The 16,807-nt window shown below is 41.0% G+C and overlaps 1 protein-coding gene across 4 annotated transcripts in view; it reads right to left on the bottom strand.

The window, feature by feature from the left end:
* The window catches only part of PLPPR5 (phospholipid phosphatase related 5), a 166,553-nt gene that overhangs the window by 90,725 nt on the left and 59,021 nt on the right, over positions 1-16,807 (bottom strand). For 2 of the 4 annotated variants that reach the window (XM_064515865.1, XM_064515867.1), the window contains exon 1: positions 4,207-4,650. The exons of 1 other annotated variant lie outside the window; for it this stretch is intronic. In XM_064515865.1, the coding sequence (XP_064371935.1) occupies positions 4,207-4,437 (231 nt within the window). In that variant the 5' untranslated portion in view covers positions 4,438-4,650. Of the gene's footprint in view, positions 1-4,206; positions 4,651-16,807 lie in introns of those variants that run through there. One more of the 4 variants, XM_064515864.1, reaches the window with a different exon arrangement.

The raw sequence follows: 16,807 nt of genomic DNA, 5'->3' as shown, positions 1-16,807 counted from the left end.
AAGGTATCAAGAATTCCTCAACATACAAGGGGATTCTGCATATTACTGCTTCAACTAGTAAAAGCAAGGGATTGCACAGCTAGCACTACTCTTTCAGCCCTGAGTCATGAAGGGGAAGAACAAAACGCATGGAGAATACTCCCACCTGTGGGAGTCTCATTCTTTCATCTCAGAACTGCATACTTAAGCCCTTTACATCCTTCTGACTGCAATTTCAATCTCATCTGCATTTTGCAAAACACTTTGCTGTTAGTCCGCCTAACGTTCCTGATGCAAATACATCAACTCACCCAAGACATTACTTTACCCATGCCTAAAGGCATGACTTCAGAGACCTTCCATAAGTAATAGTGTAACATTGAATTGAGCTGGAGTTTTTTTCAGCCTTAAAAAAAAGGAAAAGAAAGAAACACACACACACACGGGACCTGTACAAATTCTCTAGTGGAAGAATGTAAAAGTAAAGATTTACTACATCAGGAATATTGCATATACCATTTAGAGGTAATCCACAGAACAGAGAATGAAAACCAATGCTGTAAACTTGCATAAAAATAGGAAACCAAATGGGAAGAGGGAGAGGAATAAGCTCTTTTCCTTACCTACAGAAAGACTGGGATTCCTCTATAGGTTTTCTACAGTTGCTGTTTCACCTATGAGACTTCACACAGACCTGCCTATCTGTGGACAACAAATTGCTTACCATTGAGGTGAACAGCGCACAAATTTAATTTCTCATTAGCTGCTACATGACCTATGAGATTCTGAAATACTTGATAAAAGACTGTAGATATACAAACCCATCAAGTCCCAACTGCAGAGTATGACACTCCTTCCTTCAGCTCCAGCTGCACCTTCCCTATCGAAGCATCTGCAAGTCAAGCATTTATAATACAGCAACCAACCCCTGCTCCTGCCCTGGGACTCCATTTGCCGGATCCAACTCCTGAGAACCTATAATCTGACAATCAACTCTATCTGTCCCAAAGGCAGATGCAAAACAGAACGGGAAGGACTCAAAAACGGGAGAGTGGCAGCAATGTTGCACTACAGCTGCAGGAATGTGTTATTGGGAAGTATAATTTCCAAGATTAACCCAAAAGTTTCCAGGACTAGCATAGTGCCACAGGTTGTACACATAGGTACCTCCCTGTCAGATGACCCAGTTCATCATTTAACTCTCAACACACTGTTTTCTGCCCTGTGACCAGACACTCAGCTCTATCGCATGGCTTGACACCCAAGTCTGTTACTAGAGCTCTGACATGACACAGCAGTTTTGGATGCGATAGCCATGTCACAGCCTCACACCAGGAAGACACCCATCACTGATTACATGCTCACCAAGATGCATCCAGCTACAGGTGCTTTACTTTTTCAGCTTTTGAATAGCAGGCATGTGGGAAGAGAAAAGTCACTGGGAAAATCCATTTAGTCTCTCATTTTAGAACAACTTCACTAAAATTGAATGCAATGGAGCCCATCTCTCAGTCACATCAAGAGAACCCAGGCCATCTTGAAACAGGCTATGGCCAATACAACAAGGCCCATGTCTCCAAAAAACAGTTAGCCTGAATACCAAGACAAAGATTATCTAATGTTCCATCTCAAAACTTCATAATGAACATTAACCCCACCAGCCAAGCTAAAAGAAAGCAAAAATCAAACAGTATTACACAAAACACTGCAGCTAGTTGGAAACTTTAGACTAACATAATACTATAGCGGAGAGGGAGAGGGAGAGGGAGAGGGAGAGGGAGAGGGAGAGGGAGAGGGAGAGGGAGAGGGAGAGGGAGAGGGAGAGGGAGAGGGAGAGGGAGAGGGAGAGGGAGAGGGAGAGGGAGAGGGAGAGGGAGAGGGAGAGGGAGAGGGAGAGGGAGAGGGAGAGGGAGAGGGAGAGGGAGAGGGAGAGGGAGAGGGAGAGGGAGAGGGAGAGGGAGAGGGAGAGGGAACTCTTAAAAATCATAGTATTTAATAAACTACTTTCCATGACAATAGAGATTTTGAAAAAGATGAACATTTTCATTCATGGAAATCCATTTTCTCCATAAGTCTACATTTGTACCTTTATACAGACAGAGTTGTATTACACAAATCATCTTTGTATTTCATTTATAGAAAATACAAAGCTTACACGGAGTATCTATACTCAAAATTTCATAAACAAAATATGACAGTAGAAATAGTAGAATAGACTCAAATTCATCCCTGTGAATTCTTGGGAATGGAGTTACACTGCAGTTAAAAGCATACAAATAGCTTTGCTTAAGAAAATATTACCTTTATTATTTCTTTTACTGAGAAGAATCAAGCAAAGTCAACTTCCACATTATGCATAACTGGGCAAGAGATACCCCATGTAAACCCTAAGTTCAAGAGGACTGCTCAAGGAGAATCAGAATTTTGTCTAGAGCCTGAAAAATATTGCCTTTATTTAATAATGCTAATGATTAGATGAATCCAGTGCTGTTGAAATCACTAGACTGACATTCCCAGAGGCTGAAGCCTTCCATTTAATCCAAAAAACTGCAATGCCCTAACAAACCAATGCACCTCATTTTCCTGAGAGACTGGTGATCGGGAGAGGAAGGACAGTTTGAATATTCATCGAATTCCACCATTAGCTTTTTGCCAAGGCTAATTACAAGACTGCCAACCAAAAATGTGATGTCTCTGATGTAAGTATCCAGCACCCAGGAAGTGAATGGAAACTACCAATCCATTTTGCTGACATACATTAGGAAGAGAGATGCTGATTGTTAGGCAGACTGCACCCTCATCTTTATAGCTTCCTGAGCCAAACAAAACAAATATAATTAAAAACAAAACAAACAAGACACAAAGAAGGGAAAACCACCACCAACAAAAAACCTCCAAAATTTCAATGCCTTTTGAGGTTGAAATGAGCAAATAAACAGATAAATAAAACAGTCAACTAATTCATGTTAAAATAAACAGGAAAATCAAACCAAAAGGCTATACAATGTGTTTTGACAAAGGATTTAGTTCAATCCCTGGAAAAACGGACCAGATCTACTATAATTATCTCAATACAGCACAATGTCTTAAACACTAACACGGAGTCTGACCATGCTGGATGCCATCTGAACCTCACGGTACTATGATGCACAAGGGAATTATGTCAGGGATTACCACAGCCTCAGTTTGATGAAGCACCCTATTCTTATACTTTTTACAATTTCCTGAAGAGCAATGAATCTCTGAAATTAATAATTACTATCTTAAGACATCTCTTATTTTAAAGACCTTTTTATTTTTAATGCTGAGAGCTGATTAACAGAAAACTCTTTGTAAGTAGTTTCTGTATGTATAACTGTGTGTGCACCTGGTGTGCCTATATATAATCCATCCCTAATGGTTAAATACTCCTGTCTCGTTCCCTCTTAGTCTTTCCTGCACAATATGGTCAGGGATTATTAAATGATGCTAATGACCTTGTTATTTGACATTACAAATAATACATTCAATAACTTGAATGGCAGATGTTTCATTGCTCCCGTCATAGTTTTTTTCCTAAAAACAAAGAAAACCAAAGAAATAAATCTCCTTTTAGATGCATGCATTTTAACCTGATTGACAGAAGATCATATTAAATTACAGACACAGAGGTTTAGTTTGCACACACATCAGTAACTGTGACATATGGAGACAACTAAACCAAGCAGAATTGCTCCTTATTCCTTTCATTTGAATCAGTTTACTTTCAAAATAATAAAGTGACAGAGGGTTTTTCTAATTAGCACTAGGTGAAATATCAGTATGCAGCTCTTAACAACCAGCGTTCCCTCAGGTAGCCCATCCACCTGCAACAGATGCACGTTTCAAAAAATAAAAAGATCTTTTCACTGAACAGAGCCGAACTGGGCTGGCAATTTAGAAACAGGCAGTTACATAAATCGGTGCTAAAAATAAACTTCAGACACGGGGGGTGGGCAGGGGAGGGGGTCGGGGCCCGGGAGCGCTGCACGCCGAGGACCCGGGGCCGGGCCGCAGCCCCGCCACCGCCGCCGAACGGCCCGCTGCCCCGCAGCGCCGGGGGCGCGGAGGGTCCCCCCGCCCGCCGGGCCCCCCCAAGCCGCCCTGGCGGCGGCGCCGCTCCGGCCGGGGCCCGCGGCGAGCCTCGGCCCGGCCCGGCTTAGCCCACCAAGTTGCCAGGGCGGCCGCGGGCCGGCGGCTCCTGCTTACCACCAGCACGGGCACGCCGGCCGTCAGCGAGTAGAGGAGCACCGGGGGCACGGCGCTGCTGTCCTCCGGGCCCGGGTAGGGCTTGCGGTAGGCGCCCTCGTAGCAGAAGAAGCCCTGCACGTTGACCGTGAAGGTGTCCGTGTACTCGAAATAATAAGCCAGCATCACGGTCCCTGCCATGATCACCATCTGGAAGTAAAGCATGCTGGTGAGCGGCGAGGGCACTCGCATGTACGCGGGCTGTGGCGGCCGCGGCAGCCCCCCTCCCCGGCGACGCGCTCCGCCCGCTCCCCGGCGGCATCCACCGCGGGAGGAGGCGGCGGCCGGGAGCGCGGCCAGGCGGCTCAGGCGAGCCGGGGGCGCAGGGCAGGGCACGGCAGGCGGGGCCCGGCCCGCCGCTCCTGCACCGGCTCCAGCGCGGCCGCCGGCTCGTGCACCGGGCGGGCGGGCGGAGCGCGGCGGCGGCGGCGAGAGAGGGCGGCTTCGCCCCGCCCCGCCCCGCCCGGGGAGCCGCAGCCGCGCAGGACTCCGGCCCGGGCCGGGCGGGGAGGAGCGGGGCGGCGGCGGGTTCAGCGCCGGCCGCGAAAGCGACTCCGAAAGTTCCCCGGCGGGGCAGCGGCGGCGGGACGCCGGCCGCGACGGTGGCGCCCAGCCCGCCCCCGGCACGGCCCTCCGACCGTGATTAGTAAGGGAGCCCTCCCCTCCCTCCGCCCCGCAGGATGCGGCGGGTACCTCGGGTGCGCTTCCCTATATCCGTATATACGCACACAGCTGTCTAGCCGCGCACACGCGCGGAGAGCCCCCCGCCGCTGCCTGCTGCACCGGCCTGCCCGGCGCGGAGCCGCCGGCGAGCGGCGCCGCCGGGTGCGGCCTCACGGCGCTCGGGAACGCGCCCCCGGCCGGGCACGGCCGGCGGTACCCGCCCCAGGCTCTGGGGCAACCACGACGCAGACTTGTCAGGGCAGACAAATGCATCAACACTATTTGCCGTGGTGTTAAAGGCCTTAAAATGGAAATATATTCTCTTTGGTATATGGATAACTAATAAAGCAGTTAGTGTTTAAATCTTTCATTTAATAGCTATAAACAAAATACATAGCTAGATATGAAACTATCATCTTCCAAGCAGTATCCCAAAAGTAAGAGGAGAGTCTGCTTCAGTGCTGGGAGGAGTCACACATATATGAATCCAAACAAGTTCCATACAAAAAAATAAGAACATATATATGAACTTAAGCATAAACAAATGTGCCAAATATTTGTACAGAATTCTCTCTGTATGGGCTCTTGTCTGCGCTCCAAAAGCCAACAGACAAATAGGTAAGTTACCTAAAGGCAGCTGCCCCAACACCAACATGTGATACAGATGGCAAACAGTCTTTAATGGGACACATTAGCCTTAAAGATTGCACTTAGGTTACTAATAATGGCTTTTTGAAATTGCAAACTAGATTTGATAGCCCTGTCTTTACAACATGTAATCATGCCTCTAGCTTTTGTACTTTGGTTTTAACTGTTTGTTTTCCTCCTCTTCCTGGAGACTTTTGTTCATATTCAGTGATGTTAGTCTCCATGCATTTACTCTTAATCAGCCCTTGAAAGAACACGTCCTTCATGTCCGGATTCCAAATCTGGTCTATTTTTATGTGCTCTTAACCTAGTCTCCAGAAGAATCTAAAACATGGCATTTGCATTGCATCCACCAGACTTAACTGGATAGCTCCATGCCTTGTGAACAATATGTAGTGATACGAGACACCTTGTGGTGAATTTTGCCTAGCATAAAGTTACTTTCCCTTTTCTTTAGTGCAGGGTCCAATATCCATTAATGTCTACCTTAAAACCTTAATTTCATCCTGTGTATTGCCTACAAATACCCACATTGCTAGGATTTAAGGCTGGATCCAAAGACTAAAGTCAATAGTAGGACTGTGATCAGTACTAGACTAGGTTCTTCAGATGTATTTAAGTAGATGCCCAAGAGGAACACTGGTAGCACCCAACGATTAATGTGAGTACCTTTGGTTCACTGCTGTGCTATGAAGCTCTTATACTTCTACTAATCCAGAATGTCCCACACTGGGGATACAAATATTATAATAAATATGGTAAATTTCTTTCAAAAATTTGTATTGAAGGAAGCCCAAACCTTTTTTCAATATCTAGCTAATAAAATACTCCTGCATTCTGGTATCCATTACAAGCCAACTTCCACTTATAAATATACCAATAAAGCTATTGCATATAGGAATTAGAGGACAGAAAATGTCCTGTTTTACAAAACTTTTTGAAGGTCCTATCAACATCAAAGAATCATATATTTTGGAAAGGATCTCCAAAGGTCATATAGCCCAACCTCCTGCTCAAAGCACGTACAGTTAGATCAGGTTGCTCAGGGCCATGTCCAGTCAAGTTTTAAATATTTCAAAGGATGGAGATTCCACACCCTCTCTGGGCAACCTACACCACATTAAAAAAAAAAAATCCTTATCATTATTGGTCAGAATTTCCTGCATTCCAACTTGGGTCCATGTCCTCTTTTCCTGACACTGGGCACCTGACGAGAAGAATCTGTCTCTCTCTTCTCTACACCTTCCCATGAGGTAGGGGTAAAAAACAGTAAGATACACTCTTGGCCTTTGCGTCTTAAGATTGAACAAAATCACTAACACTTCTGGCAGTACATGTCCCAAGAGTGCACTGTCCTTTTGGTTGATATACAAATGATAGCAAGTGTATCTGACTGCCATTAAATGAAGCATAAAGACTACTGCAGGAATTATTAAGAGACATTACAATGAACAGAGGCTTTCTTCATGCTTTCCTTTTGCTTTACAACAGCGACACTATACAGGCACTAATATGTAGCTTTCAGACATTTAAATACATGGTGTGCACCAGACTGGAATAAGTCTTTTAGATGCAATATTCACTTCTGTTATTTGGCTGAATCTAGTGCCCTGTGCTACAAATACCACAGGTGGACAGGTGCCATTTATTAATATAGATACAAACCAGAGAACATAGGATTTAAGTCAAAGAGGAGTTTTAAAGTCAACTTCATTGACAGAAGACTCAGATCACTGAAGAAAGAAACTAAAACATGAAAATGTCATGCTCTGTTTTTCATTCAGAAATCATGGTGTTATGTAGGCAAATGTAGTGATTGTCAACTTGATGCTTTGCAGAAGAATTCAGCAGGCAACTGTGCTTATTCTGTCAAAAGATAGATGTATATATATTTTTAATCCAGGTGCTTCATAAAACGAAGACTTTCATATTCAGTGAGGCTCATTCTCTTTCCCAAACCCCAACTTTTAAAACAAAGATCATTAGGCAAGAAAGTAGTCGGGTAACCTTAATGATCACCAAGGGTAATGAACACTCAACTACAGAGCGGAAGACCAGATCCCAAAAAACTTTTAAGCAGAAAGTATACAAAAAATTCAACAATTTTTTCATTTAAAATTCTGTATGGTTATGACTCTTTGAAAATAATAAACTAAATAATATTTAGTCTTACACAGGTAAGCCCTGCTCACATACTGTCATCCTCTCTCTGCCTCTTCCTCCTCTTCTCCCATTTTGCAGGGTTTGTTCCCTTATGACAAATCTTGTCCACATTAGTAAAATTGTGAATTTTACTAATTAAGAATTTGTACATACTGAATACAATTCCTTTCTGCCCCTAAACATTCACCTGCTGGCATATTTGACTAGGAGAAGCATCTAAAAGTTCTGCAGAAGGTCTTTGTCAGGACTGGTGAAAGCTGTCTGAAGCTACTTTATGCCGCTTCAAAACTACTGTCTGCCTTTGTTATTATTTGCATCCTCTCCTAAAGTGCAAGATGTGCAATAGAGTATTTCCTTTTGTAATGGATAGTATCAGACTTCTTCACCTGTTCATACTCATGCATAGTCTGGATGATGCAATCCAATGTAGATTTTGTGGTTTGTTAACATAAAACAGAGATTTGTTTGGTGCAAGGCACATAGAGTACATGGGGGACAGAGTGGTTCTGTGCTGAAGATTTCTCAGGATGGCACAAACTGCTCTGAACACGTGATTAGAGATCAGAAAGGCAACAACATTCACTTCTTCTGTACCTATATACATTGCTAGATGCAGTTGGTATCTGGCAATATTGCACAGTCACCATTACATTCCCAAAGGCACTAATAATGCACATAAGACAGAGGAAGATTTCTTGTTCTTTTGTTATCCTTGTTATTTTTAATGGCATGCTGGTTTATTTGCATATTGACAAATGACTGGTTTAAAACACTCCAAAAGATGTGGTTTCTAGCTACTGATAAAGTTAACTCAAAATCTGGACTAGCCTCTGTCTGACTTGCACCAGTTGAGAAACATACACGTACTTGTTGCTTACTACTGTTCTCTTCACAAATGTTGACTGTTCTACTATATAGGAAACTATTTGTTATAGCAATGAAGTTTAAAAATGCTTAGGAAAGTACTGGGAAGGCAGGTCTGAGCTCCATACAATGCTTAGGGAATTAATGAAAAGCAAAAAGACAATAATGCCAAATATTTGCTTTCTTTGTATACTCATCAATTAATTCCCATTTTTGCAGACATACTTTATAAGCATGGCCTGTACACTAGTGGCTTCATCTCATGAAAATGCAGTTGGCTGAAGAAGTAAAATTAGAGCTACACTTCTGATTATAATGGATGTGATATTTATTGGCTGCACAGTTAAATATGCAAACATTTATTAAAACAAACGAATAGAAGCATAAGAACACAATCCCCAGTGACTTATGCAGTCAGCTAAATGTATTCTGCAATGATAGTATTCCCTGCTGATTTATATCAGTGATATGCAATGACAGCAGAATGGCAGAGAAAAGCCCAGAACAGGCAATTTTTGTTTCAGAAGGCTATTGGTAAAATTGTAAATTGAAACTTAGATGACAGACAGACTGGTTTTGAAAGTACCTTTCTTGGGAATAGTTCCATTGATCTCCGAGCAGGAGTTCCCCTGATAGTCCTCAAAGATTTTTCTTGTTCTTTTCATTTGCTACCTAATCCTATGTGAAATATCATCTCAAGAGACATAGCGTAGAGCAGGGTAGACAACGACACAGAAACCTTAGCTGTATTGTCTTGCAATACTTTGAAATCGTGACCTTCATCGTAGGGACATGTTTCCAGTTCTAAAACAAATCCATTGACCTTTCATGTGCTTGACACCATCACTTGTATGATATTTTCTAGTTACAAAAGATTGCTATGGCAAAAGGCAGTAAAGAAACAAAGTCAACCCTTTTTATTTATAGAAATAAAATCTAGCAATCCAAAAAGGCAAGAATAATCAGAAGTCTAAAGAAGAAGTTAAAACAATGTATGTTGTTAGTCTGTAGAAGGAAGACTGAGGAGGGACACAACAGCTTTCAAATACTGTACATTAAAGGTTGCTGTAAAGAGAAAAGCAATAGTCTGTTCTTAGTGTTTATGTGGGATAAGTGTAATAGCAGTTGGTTTCAAATACAGGGAAAAAGCTTTTCCCAGTGTCTAATGGAAAAAGCTTTTCCCAGTGTCTAATCCAAACCAATGGTTAAGCAGCGTAACAGAGCGATGGAGAAATTGGAGAGCATAACAGCAGGATAGGGATATATCTACACAGACAAAGACGTATTTGACCCTCACTTGGGAAAGGAAGATGGCCAAGATGATTTCCTAAAACTCCCTCCACCCCGATTTTCATATGACTAATCTGATACTGTAGCTGCAGCTAGTTCATTATGGTTGTGAGCAGAACGCAAGCGTATTTCTGGATTGTTAATCTATATGGTCCGAATTCTTTTCTTAGCTATGCTAGTGCAAATTTGAAATAATCCCAGTGACTCCAGTTCCAAAGATTTCTAATGTAATATAGATAGATTCTCACTGGAGATGGGAAGAACAACAAGCATTAATATCAAAACATTTCACTATTTTTACCTTTTTACTTCTTTCATACTTTTTCAGAGTGACAACATCTGCCAACTCCATGGCTGTCTCCATGTTACATCTCCACATTATGTTAAACCAGCCTATTCTGAAGGGAATACTGCACCTGTGTTGATGGCATAGTAGCAGGGGAGAGATGTAACGAAATAAAATCTGTAGACAACTCCTGGCTCTAGCCAGGAAGCAAAATAGGAAGAATCCCCTAGTTTGGCAGATAGCAGGAGAGAGGACTTGGTATACCAAATTTAGAAGAACACTGACAGCAGACTAATTGGGGAAGCAATCTGCACTGAAAGAAAGATTTGTCAGAAACAGAGCGTGTGCCCCATATAAGTTATAATATGTGATCCTTACAGCTGCTTGAGGGGAGTGCAAGAGGAGTTTAAGCTGATTGTCATCAGGTCGACTTCAGGTAGACATCCTGCATGTTTCCCACCACACAGCCCCATTGGCTCAGCCATGTGAAACTTCAGTAGCCTGGTTATTCCAAACTTCATTCTGTAATCAGCTCAAAACATCAGTGACATCAATTTTTGCAAAACTACATGAAGTTTCTTTGATGTGAATAAGTTTCTGTCAAGGACTAGAACAGAATATCCAAATTATTGTCCATTAATTACAAAAGCTAGTTATGTATAACACCTTGTTCTCTGATGAAAGCTTTACTCTGCCAATATACAGTGGTAATCTCTGTATTTAATAACAGATATTGTTAAGAGATAACTAAAAGGACATTTTTAATTGTTCAAAGACATACTTCATCCAGCAGTGATTTAAATTCTAATGCCTGCTGCTAAAATTTATGCTTATACGACCATCACACAATGCAAAAAACAATTTTCTAGTATGTGGAGCACAGCAGAGAATCAGAAATGGGATTTTGCCCAAAATACCTGCAGTACGATTCAGACAAGTTAGGCACCTGATCTAAGCTTTTCATATGGGCTTATTATGTAGTTCACATAGAGAGACAACTCCAGCAGGTGACTAAGCTGTACTACATTAGGGCAGGATGAATCATATTCTGGAATTGTCATTGATCCCATCTTGAGACATACCAAGCTCCAATGAAACCACCTATCAACAACAATGAAGCAAGCTTTGATGACTAGTTTAGGCTAGCACCCATCTTTTAAAGGGCTGTAGTGAGATGTGATCAATTTTACTCTTAGCTTTTACTCGCACATCACTGAACTAGCTCCAAAATAGGAATTATACCTTTCATGAGTCACATAGGGAGAAAAAAGGCAAATTAGTAGCACTAATAAGCACTAATATTGTTTTTGTATTATAGTCTTATGTAGAGAACCTGCACGGCTAGACACTACGTCCATAGAAGACATTTTGCCCCAATAAGCTCAGGCACCTCATACAATGCAGTCCAAGTATATGAGAAAGCAAGCAGATGGAGATGAAACAAATGAGGAGGAGGACAAGGCAACAATGAAATGATTGAGTTTGATATAATGAGTAGCAGTCACAGCACATTAGTTGCCTAGTCAGTGTTTACATCAATAATTAATTTTCATAAAACTGCTGGCTATCTTCAAATTCAAGAAATGAAAAGTATTATTGTATTCAAGTTCTTCATAGGTTAGAACAACCAATTCAGGATACCAGAAGGACACTACATATCTAATGCTTGTACATCTTAAGAACCAAAGCCTGTATTAGCATATCTACCACTATCCTTTCAAAATAAAAAATACAGAACACAGTTTTGTCAATGTAGAATGCACACTGATATTTGAAGTAATGATTATTTAACCTGACCTACGACAAACTTAGAAGGAAAAAGCCTACCAATCAGAAAATTATTACCACAGCTATAAAGTTATCATCACTGGTAGACACATTTTCAATAACTGCAATATAATATAAACTGACTGTAAACTTGGCAATCTTTGGCATAATTGATTTGATAAAAATTGTATGAGTAACCTCAGGAATTAGGAACAAAATTCCTGTTCTAATGCACCCAGAATATCATCTTTCTTTTCATTTCTTTTGATGAATTTAAAAAAAGAAAACTCTGAGAGGTAGTCAGTAATACCTTGGAATATTGATGCAGCAGATTATTGAATCAGTAGCTGATACAAGCATTAGCTTACTCATGGTGCAGTACTCAAGTGGAAAAATCATCCTGACCTGCCCTATGCAGTACAGCTAGATTTTATACATAATCCAAAATTAGTTCAGACATTTGTATAATGCCTGAAGGTTTTACAGACCAATTCAAAAAACTGCCTTTACATATTACTGAATTAATTTCACTCATTTGAATCTGGCAGTCCTTCTGTGTTGTAATTTGCCTTCTCCTCTGTAGATTTTTCACTGTAAATAGTGAGACTAATTAATACAACTTACCATTTAAATATTCTGTATAGCCATTACTGGGATGCCCTCAAATTAAATGCATTTGCCTGCTCATCAAAGTTATATGTTGACAATATGAAACCTCGTCAATCTGAAAACACGCACGGGTAGGAAGCAAAGAAATGCTCAGCCCATCCAGCCTGTGGATATTTATGCTCTCACCGACTGCTTATCCACCTATAGGAACTCAATAACTAGCAGTCCTCACTGGTTTTATACACACTGTAAGCACATTGCTCAAAGATCTGTGAGCAACCCATGCAGTTACCAGAGAGATGAAGATAAACTTGTTTTGACTAAAAGAGACCTTGTTCATTTGCAGTAAAACTTGTATGGAAGCCATCCTCTAAATCAACCCTTTGGACTTTTAAAATTCTATATCTAAACTGAAATGCAATTCTTATTCTTAGCTTTGCCATCCTCATCTTTTGCTAATTCCATGACTGGGGAATGATATATCCTGAGATACTGAGGAGGAGAAAAGTAAAACCATCAAGAACCGTCTAAAAGAAGTTAGACTGCCATGTTGGCATGGGAGTCTGTGAGGAACTGTGAGATCTGCCTTCTGACACTGAGCATTTAGGGGAAATTGCAAGTTAAAAACTTGTGTAGTTATCTCTCTCTCTAACAGAGCTTGGCCTGTAACAATTTTATCATGAACAAATAAGTTACACAAGACTCCAAAGACGCTTTCAAATACAAGTCTGTGTGTAAGATTAAATTAACCCACTTATTAACTTTCTCTCAAAAGGAAAAGACAAATAGGCTAATATCATAAATTATGCACTATAATCACAGCATACTTCCAGCTCTGGTTATCATTAAATGTATGCAGCTCATTCTGGCAGGAGTCCAATACATTCTTTATAACAGCTTCTGCTGGGTAAGTTCAAACACAGTTGTGTGGTAGAACTCGTTATGTTCTTACAAATTATACCAGACATTTCTCATTAACATTACACCTGAAATCCCATTCCCAGGTTGGATATTATCCATTTACTTCATAAAATTAAGATAGGATAAGCATAGAAAGAGCAAGTTCAGGATATCTTTAGCTAGTGTTTCAATGGAGACCCCCCGAAAAAACCCAAACATCTCCCCCAACCCCACATTTACTAGTCTAGAATGGTAGAACAGAATTGCAGACAGCATTCATTACTACCATGTAATTGTTTAATAAAGCTAGAAATAGAGCTAATGATTTTCTTTATATTACTTTGAAAATTTTAATTATTAAAGATCCTTGACAACTAATTCATGATACTCATTAGCCAGAAGACAGCTGTTCTGTACCCTGGTTTAGCCCTCAGGATGCACCATCCACAGAGCCTGAAGAAACATGGATATGGTATGTTTTCGTTCAACCTCAAGACTACTTCATTACATCCATGTTGTCACACACACACTTTGGAAAATGCCCTTTCTTTTGTAGCTTGTTCATGAGCATTCAGCTAAAACATAAGACTCAGGGAAGAGGAAAAGCTGAAGTCTAATGGCAGTCTTACGGCAAAAAGCAGTCAGCTACAAAGACACAAAGCATTTCTACAACTCTGCACTAATGCTGTGCATGACACTATCACCAGGCCAGTGAAGGCACACCTCACAGGAATCTCTGACACTAGTTTGCCTCAGAAACTCAGACCGTCGTTCCCACTGCAGGACAGAAGCCGCTGCAATATGAGATGCTCCCCTTAGAATGCCACCTCTAAAATATTGTTTGAGTTGATAATGCTAAGCCCAGAAAAGGACTAAAAAGACAACCTTTGTTTGAGGCATTAGGCTACTCACACTGAAGTTAATAATTGCATTTCTCTGAATTACTGGATTCCTACAGAACATTTTTTTCCAGGAAGCATCCATTTCCGTCCATCATTATCCAGACACTTTCCTCCTATTGCAGTATCTCTGTCCTTGGAGATACTCAAAACTTGACCAGACAAGGCTCTGAGCAACCTGATCTAAAATCAGAATCAGCCCTGCTCTGAGCAGGTGGGTGGATTACATCACCTCCAGGAGTCCCTTCAAACCTAACTATTTCTACCATTCTGTGAATTGGTTCTGATTTACTGTGATCCATAGCCTTTATCCTTAATAACCATAATCCATTCTAATAGTGACTCATCACAATTATTATAATTCACTTAATTATTGTAACTTATATCAGAAAGCCATTTTTCCTCAAAATCGGTGAATTGGTACAAAGTGAAACTAGCCATCTGCTTACCTACACAGGTAGCAATAAAGACATTGCCTAGTTTTCCTCTTTATAAAGGGACAGTCCTATATGTTTCTATATGCCCATAGAAACACAAGCCCCTCCCCCATATATATATATATGTATATGTATACATACACACACATACATATGTTCCAGTGAGCTGCTACATAAAGGCTATTACAGGCTTGGTCTTAAAGAAAAGTCCAAGAGGCTATCCCTTTGACCTGATCATCATTTCTCACCATAACCACCTTTCAGGCAAAAAGCACACTGTTGAGCTTTAGCAGGAAGCTCAGAAGGGCAGCATGGAAGAAAATAACTTCTCAAGAGTAGAAAAGTCACTTCTGAAAGACAGACTTTGCTGTTCTGAGAAGCAAAGCCTGTACTGCAAGAAGCAGGTGGAAAGTTAAAGAGCCAGGGTAATAACAGAATGATAAATCAACAAGCTTTTGAAGATACATTGGGCTAACTTGCTATCAATTGGTATCAAGAATTACTAATATCCAAAGCTTTCAAGCTCTTAACTAAATTAACTTACTTGAGATTGCTTCTCATTTCAAAATACTCTGTGTTTAATAAATTGTTAGGCTAAAGAGTAAGGAATTTATTAGAGTAGAATATGAGTATCACTGATACAATAGGGCACACCGTCAAATTATTATGTAATAAAATATATGCATGTTTGGTTAATATACAACTCCGCTTTGGTCTCTGCTTTTGGAATTCCTGACTAGATGCCTTCTTCATCTAGCTAATCAGCTTAACTCCAGATACACTGTACTAAACAGAGAAGTGGCAAGAGAACTTTCAGGAAAAAACATTAGAGGAGGAGAAGTGAGGAGAGAGATTTGCCCAAAAGTAGGTTTAGAAAGTAGGCAAAAACATGAGAAGTTTAAATCACAGGTTTCTCATGGGAAAATGCAGTAAGTGGGGAATTCTGTAGGCTCCTCCCAGAGCAAAAGGATTAAAAGGCAGCAGCTGAAGAGCTCATGCAAGTAATAGCACACTGGCATGACAGCAGGAGGAATGGAAGAAGCAAGAGCTTGAGTACACACAGTCAGTCTGGCTTTCCAGGTAAGAGAGATTCGAGGCCTAGCAGATGGCAGAGGGCAAAGGAGGCCCTATTGTTTGGACAGAATCCAGGAATACAATCCAGGAATTCCTGTCTGCAGAGGATTAACTGCTATCTGCCAGAACTAAGATCTCTTTTCTCTTATAGCCAGCTAGTGACTCTGCTGTGACGCTATTAAAGCGTCATGCAGCTTTTGCACGCCCCACCTTGCCAGAAACTATTGTTGTTCTTAGAAGTATCTACGATTCCTTCTCTTTGAACTGAATGCTGTATAGGAGAGTGGTAAATATGAACTACAACTGCCTCAGATACAGAGAGACATTAAAATTTATTAGCATTTGGTCTTTCACCTCCCACCCTCCCCAATAAGAATTCTGTTATTTTAGAGAAATTAAAATCAGTAGGAGATCTGAGTACAGAACATAAGGGCTACAAAATCAGATTCTCACTAAGCCTGCACAAAACTTAACCTTTGGGAAATGGAGTGGGCAGTTGCTAAAAAGATACAATCATCTTAGGACACATAATTTTATGGCATTAACCTTTTCTTCATAAAGCGATGCCAATATCCAACATGCTGCATACTGCCTCTATAGTAACTAGGACAGTATCCAAATTGGATTTAAGCAAATTATTTAGCTTATCAGGCATACTAATGTCCAGCATTTAATTCCATAAGGAACATTAGGAAATTTCAGTTAGCAAAAAGAAAAGAAAAAAAAAAACCCAAAAAACCAACAGAAATGGGGACAATCTCAGTTTTGTCCCAGCTGACCTTGGCATTAGTTACACAGCCAAAGTCAATAATAAGCTAAGTCATACATAATACACTGTAGATGATATTCCTAACAAATGCATATCATCCACCCAGGTTGTATTCACGCACTTCCTACTTAATATCTTAACTGTCTTGCAATAGCTTTGCAACTAGCAGCTCCAGAAGCAAAAGTAATGAAAA

This window comes from Dromaius novaehollandiae, chromosome 8 (assembly GCF_036370855.1).
Source record: "Dromaius novaehollandiae isolate bDroNov1 chromosome 8, bDroNov1.hap1, whole genome shotgun sequence".
Taxonomy (NCBI): domain Eukaryota; kingdom Metazoa; phylum Chordata; class Aves; order Casuariiformes; family Dromaiidae; genus Dromaius; species Dromaius novaehollandiae.
This window is presented reverse-complemented; position numbering and strand designations above follow the sequence as displayed.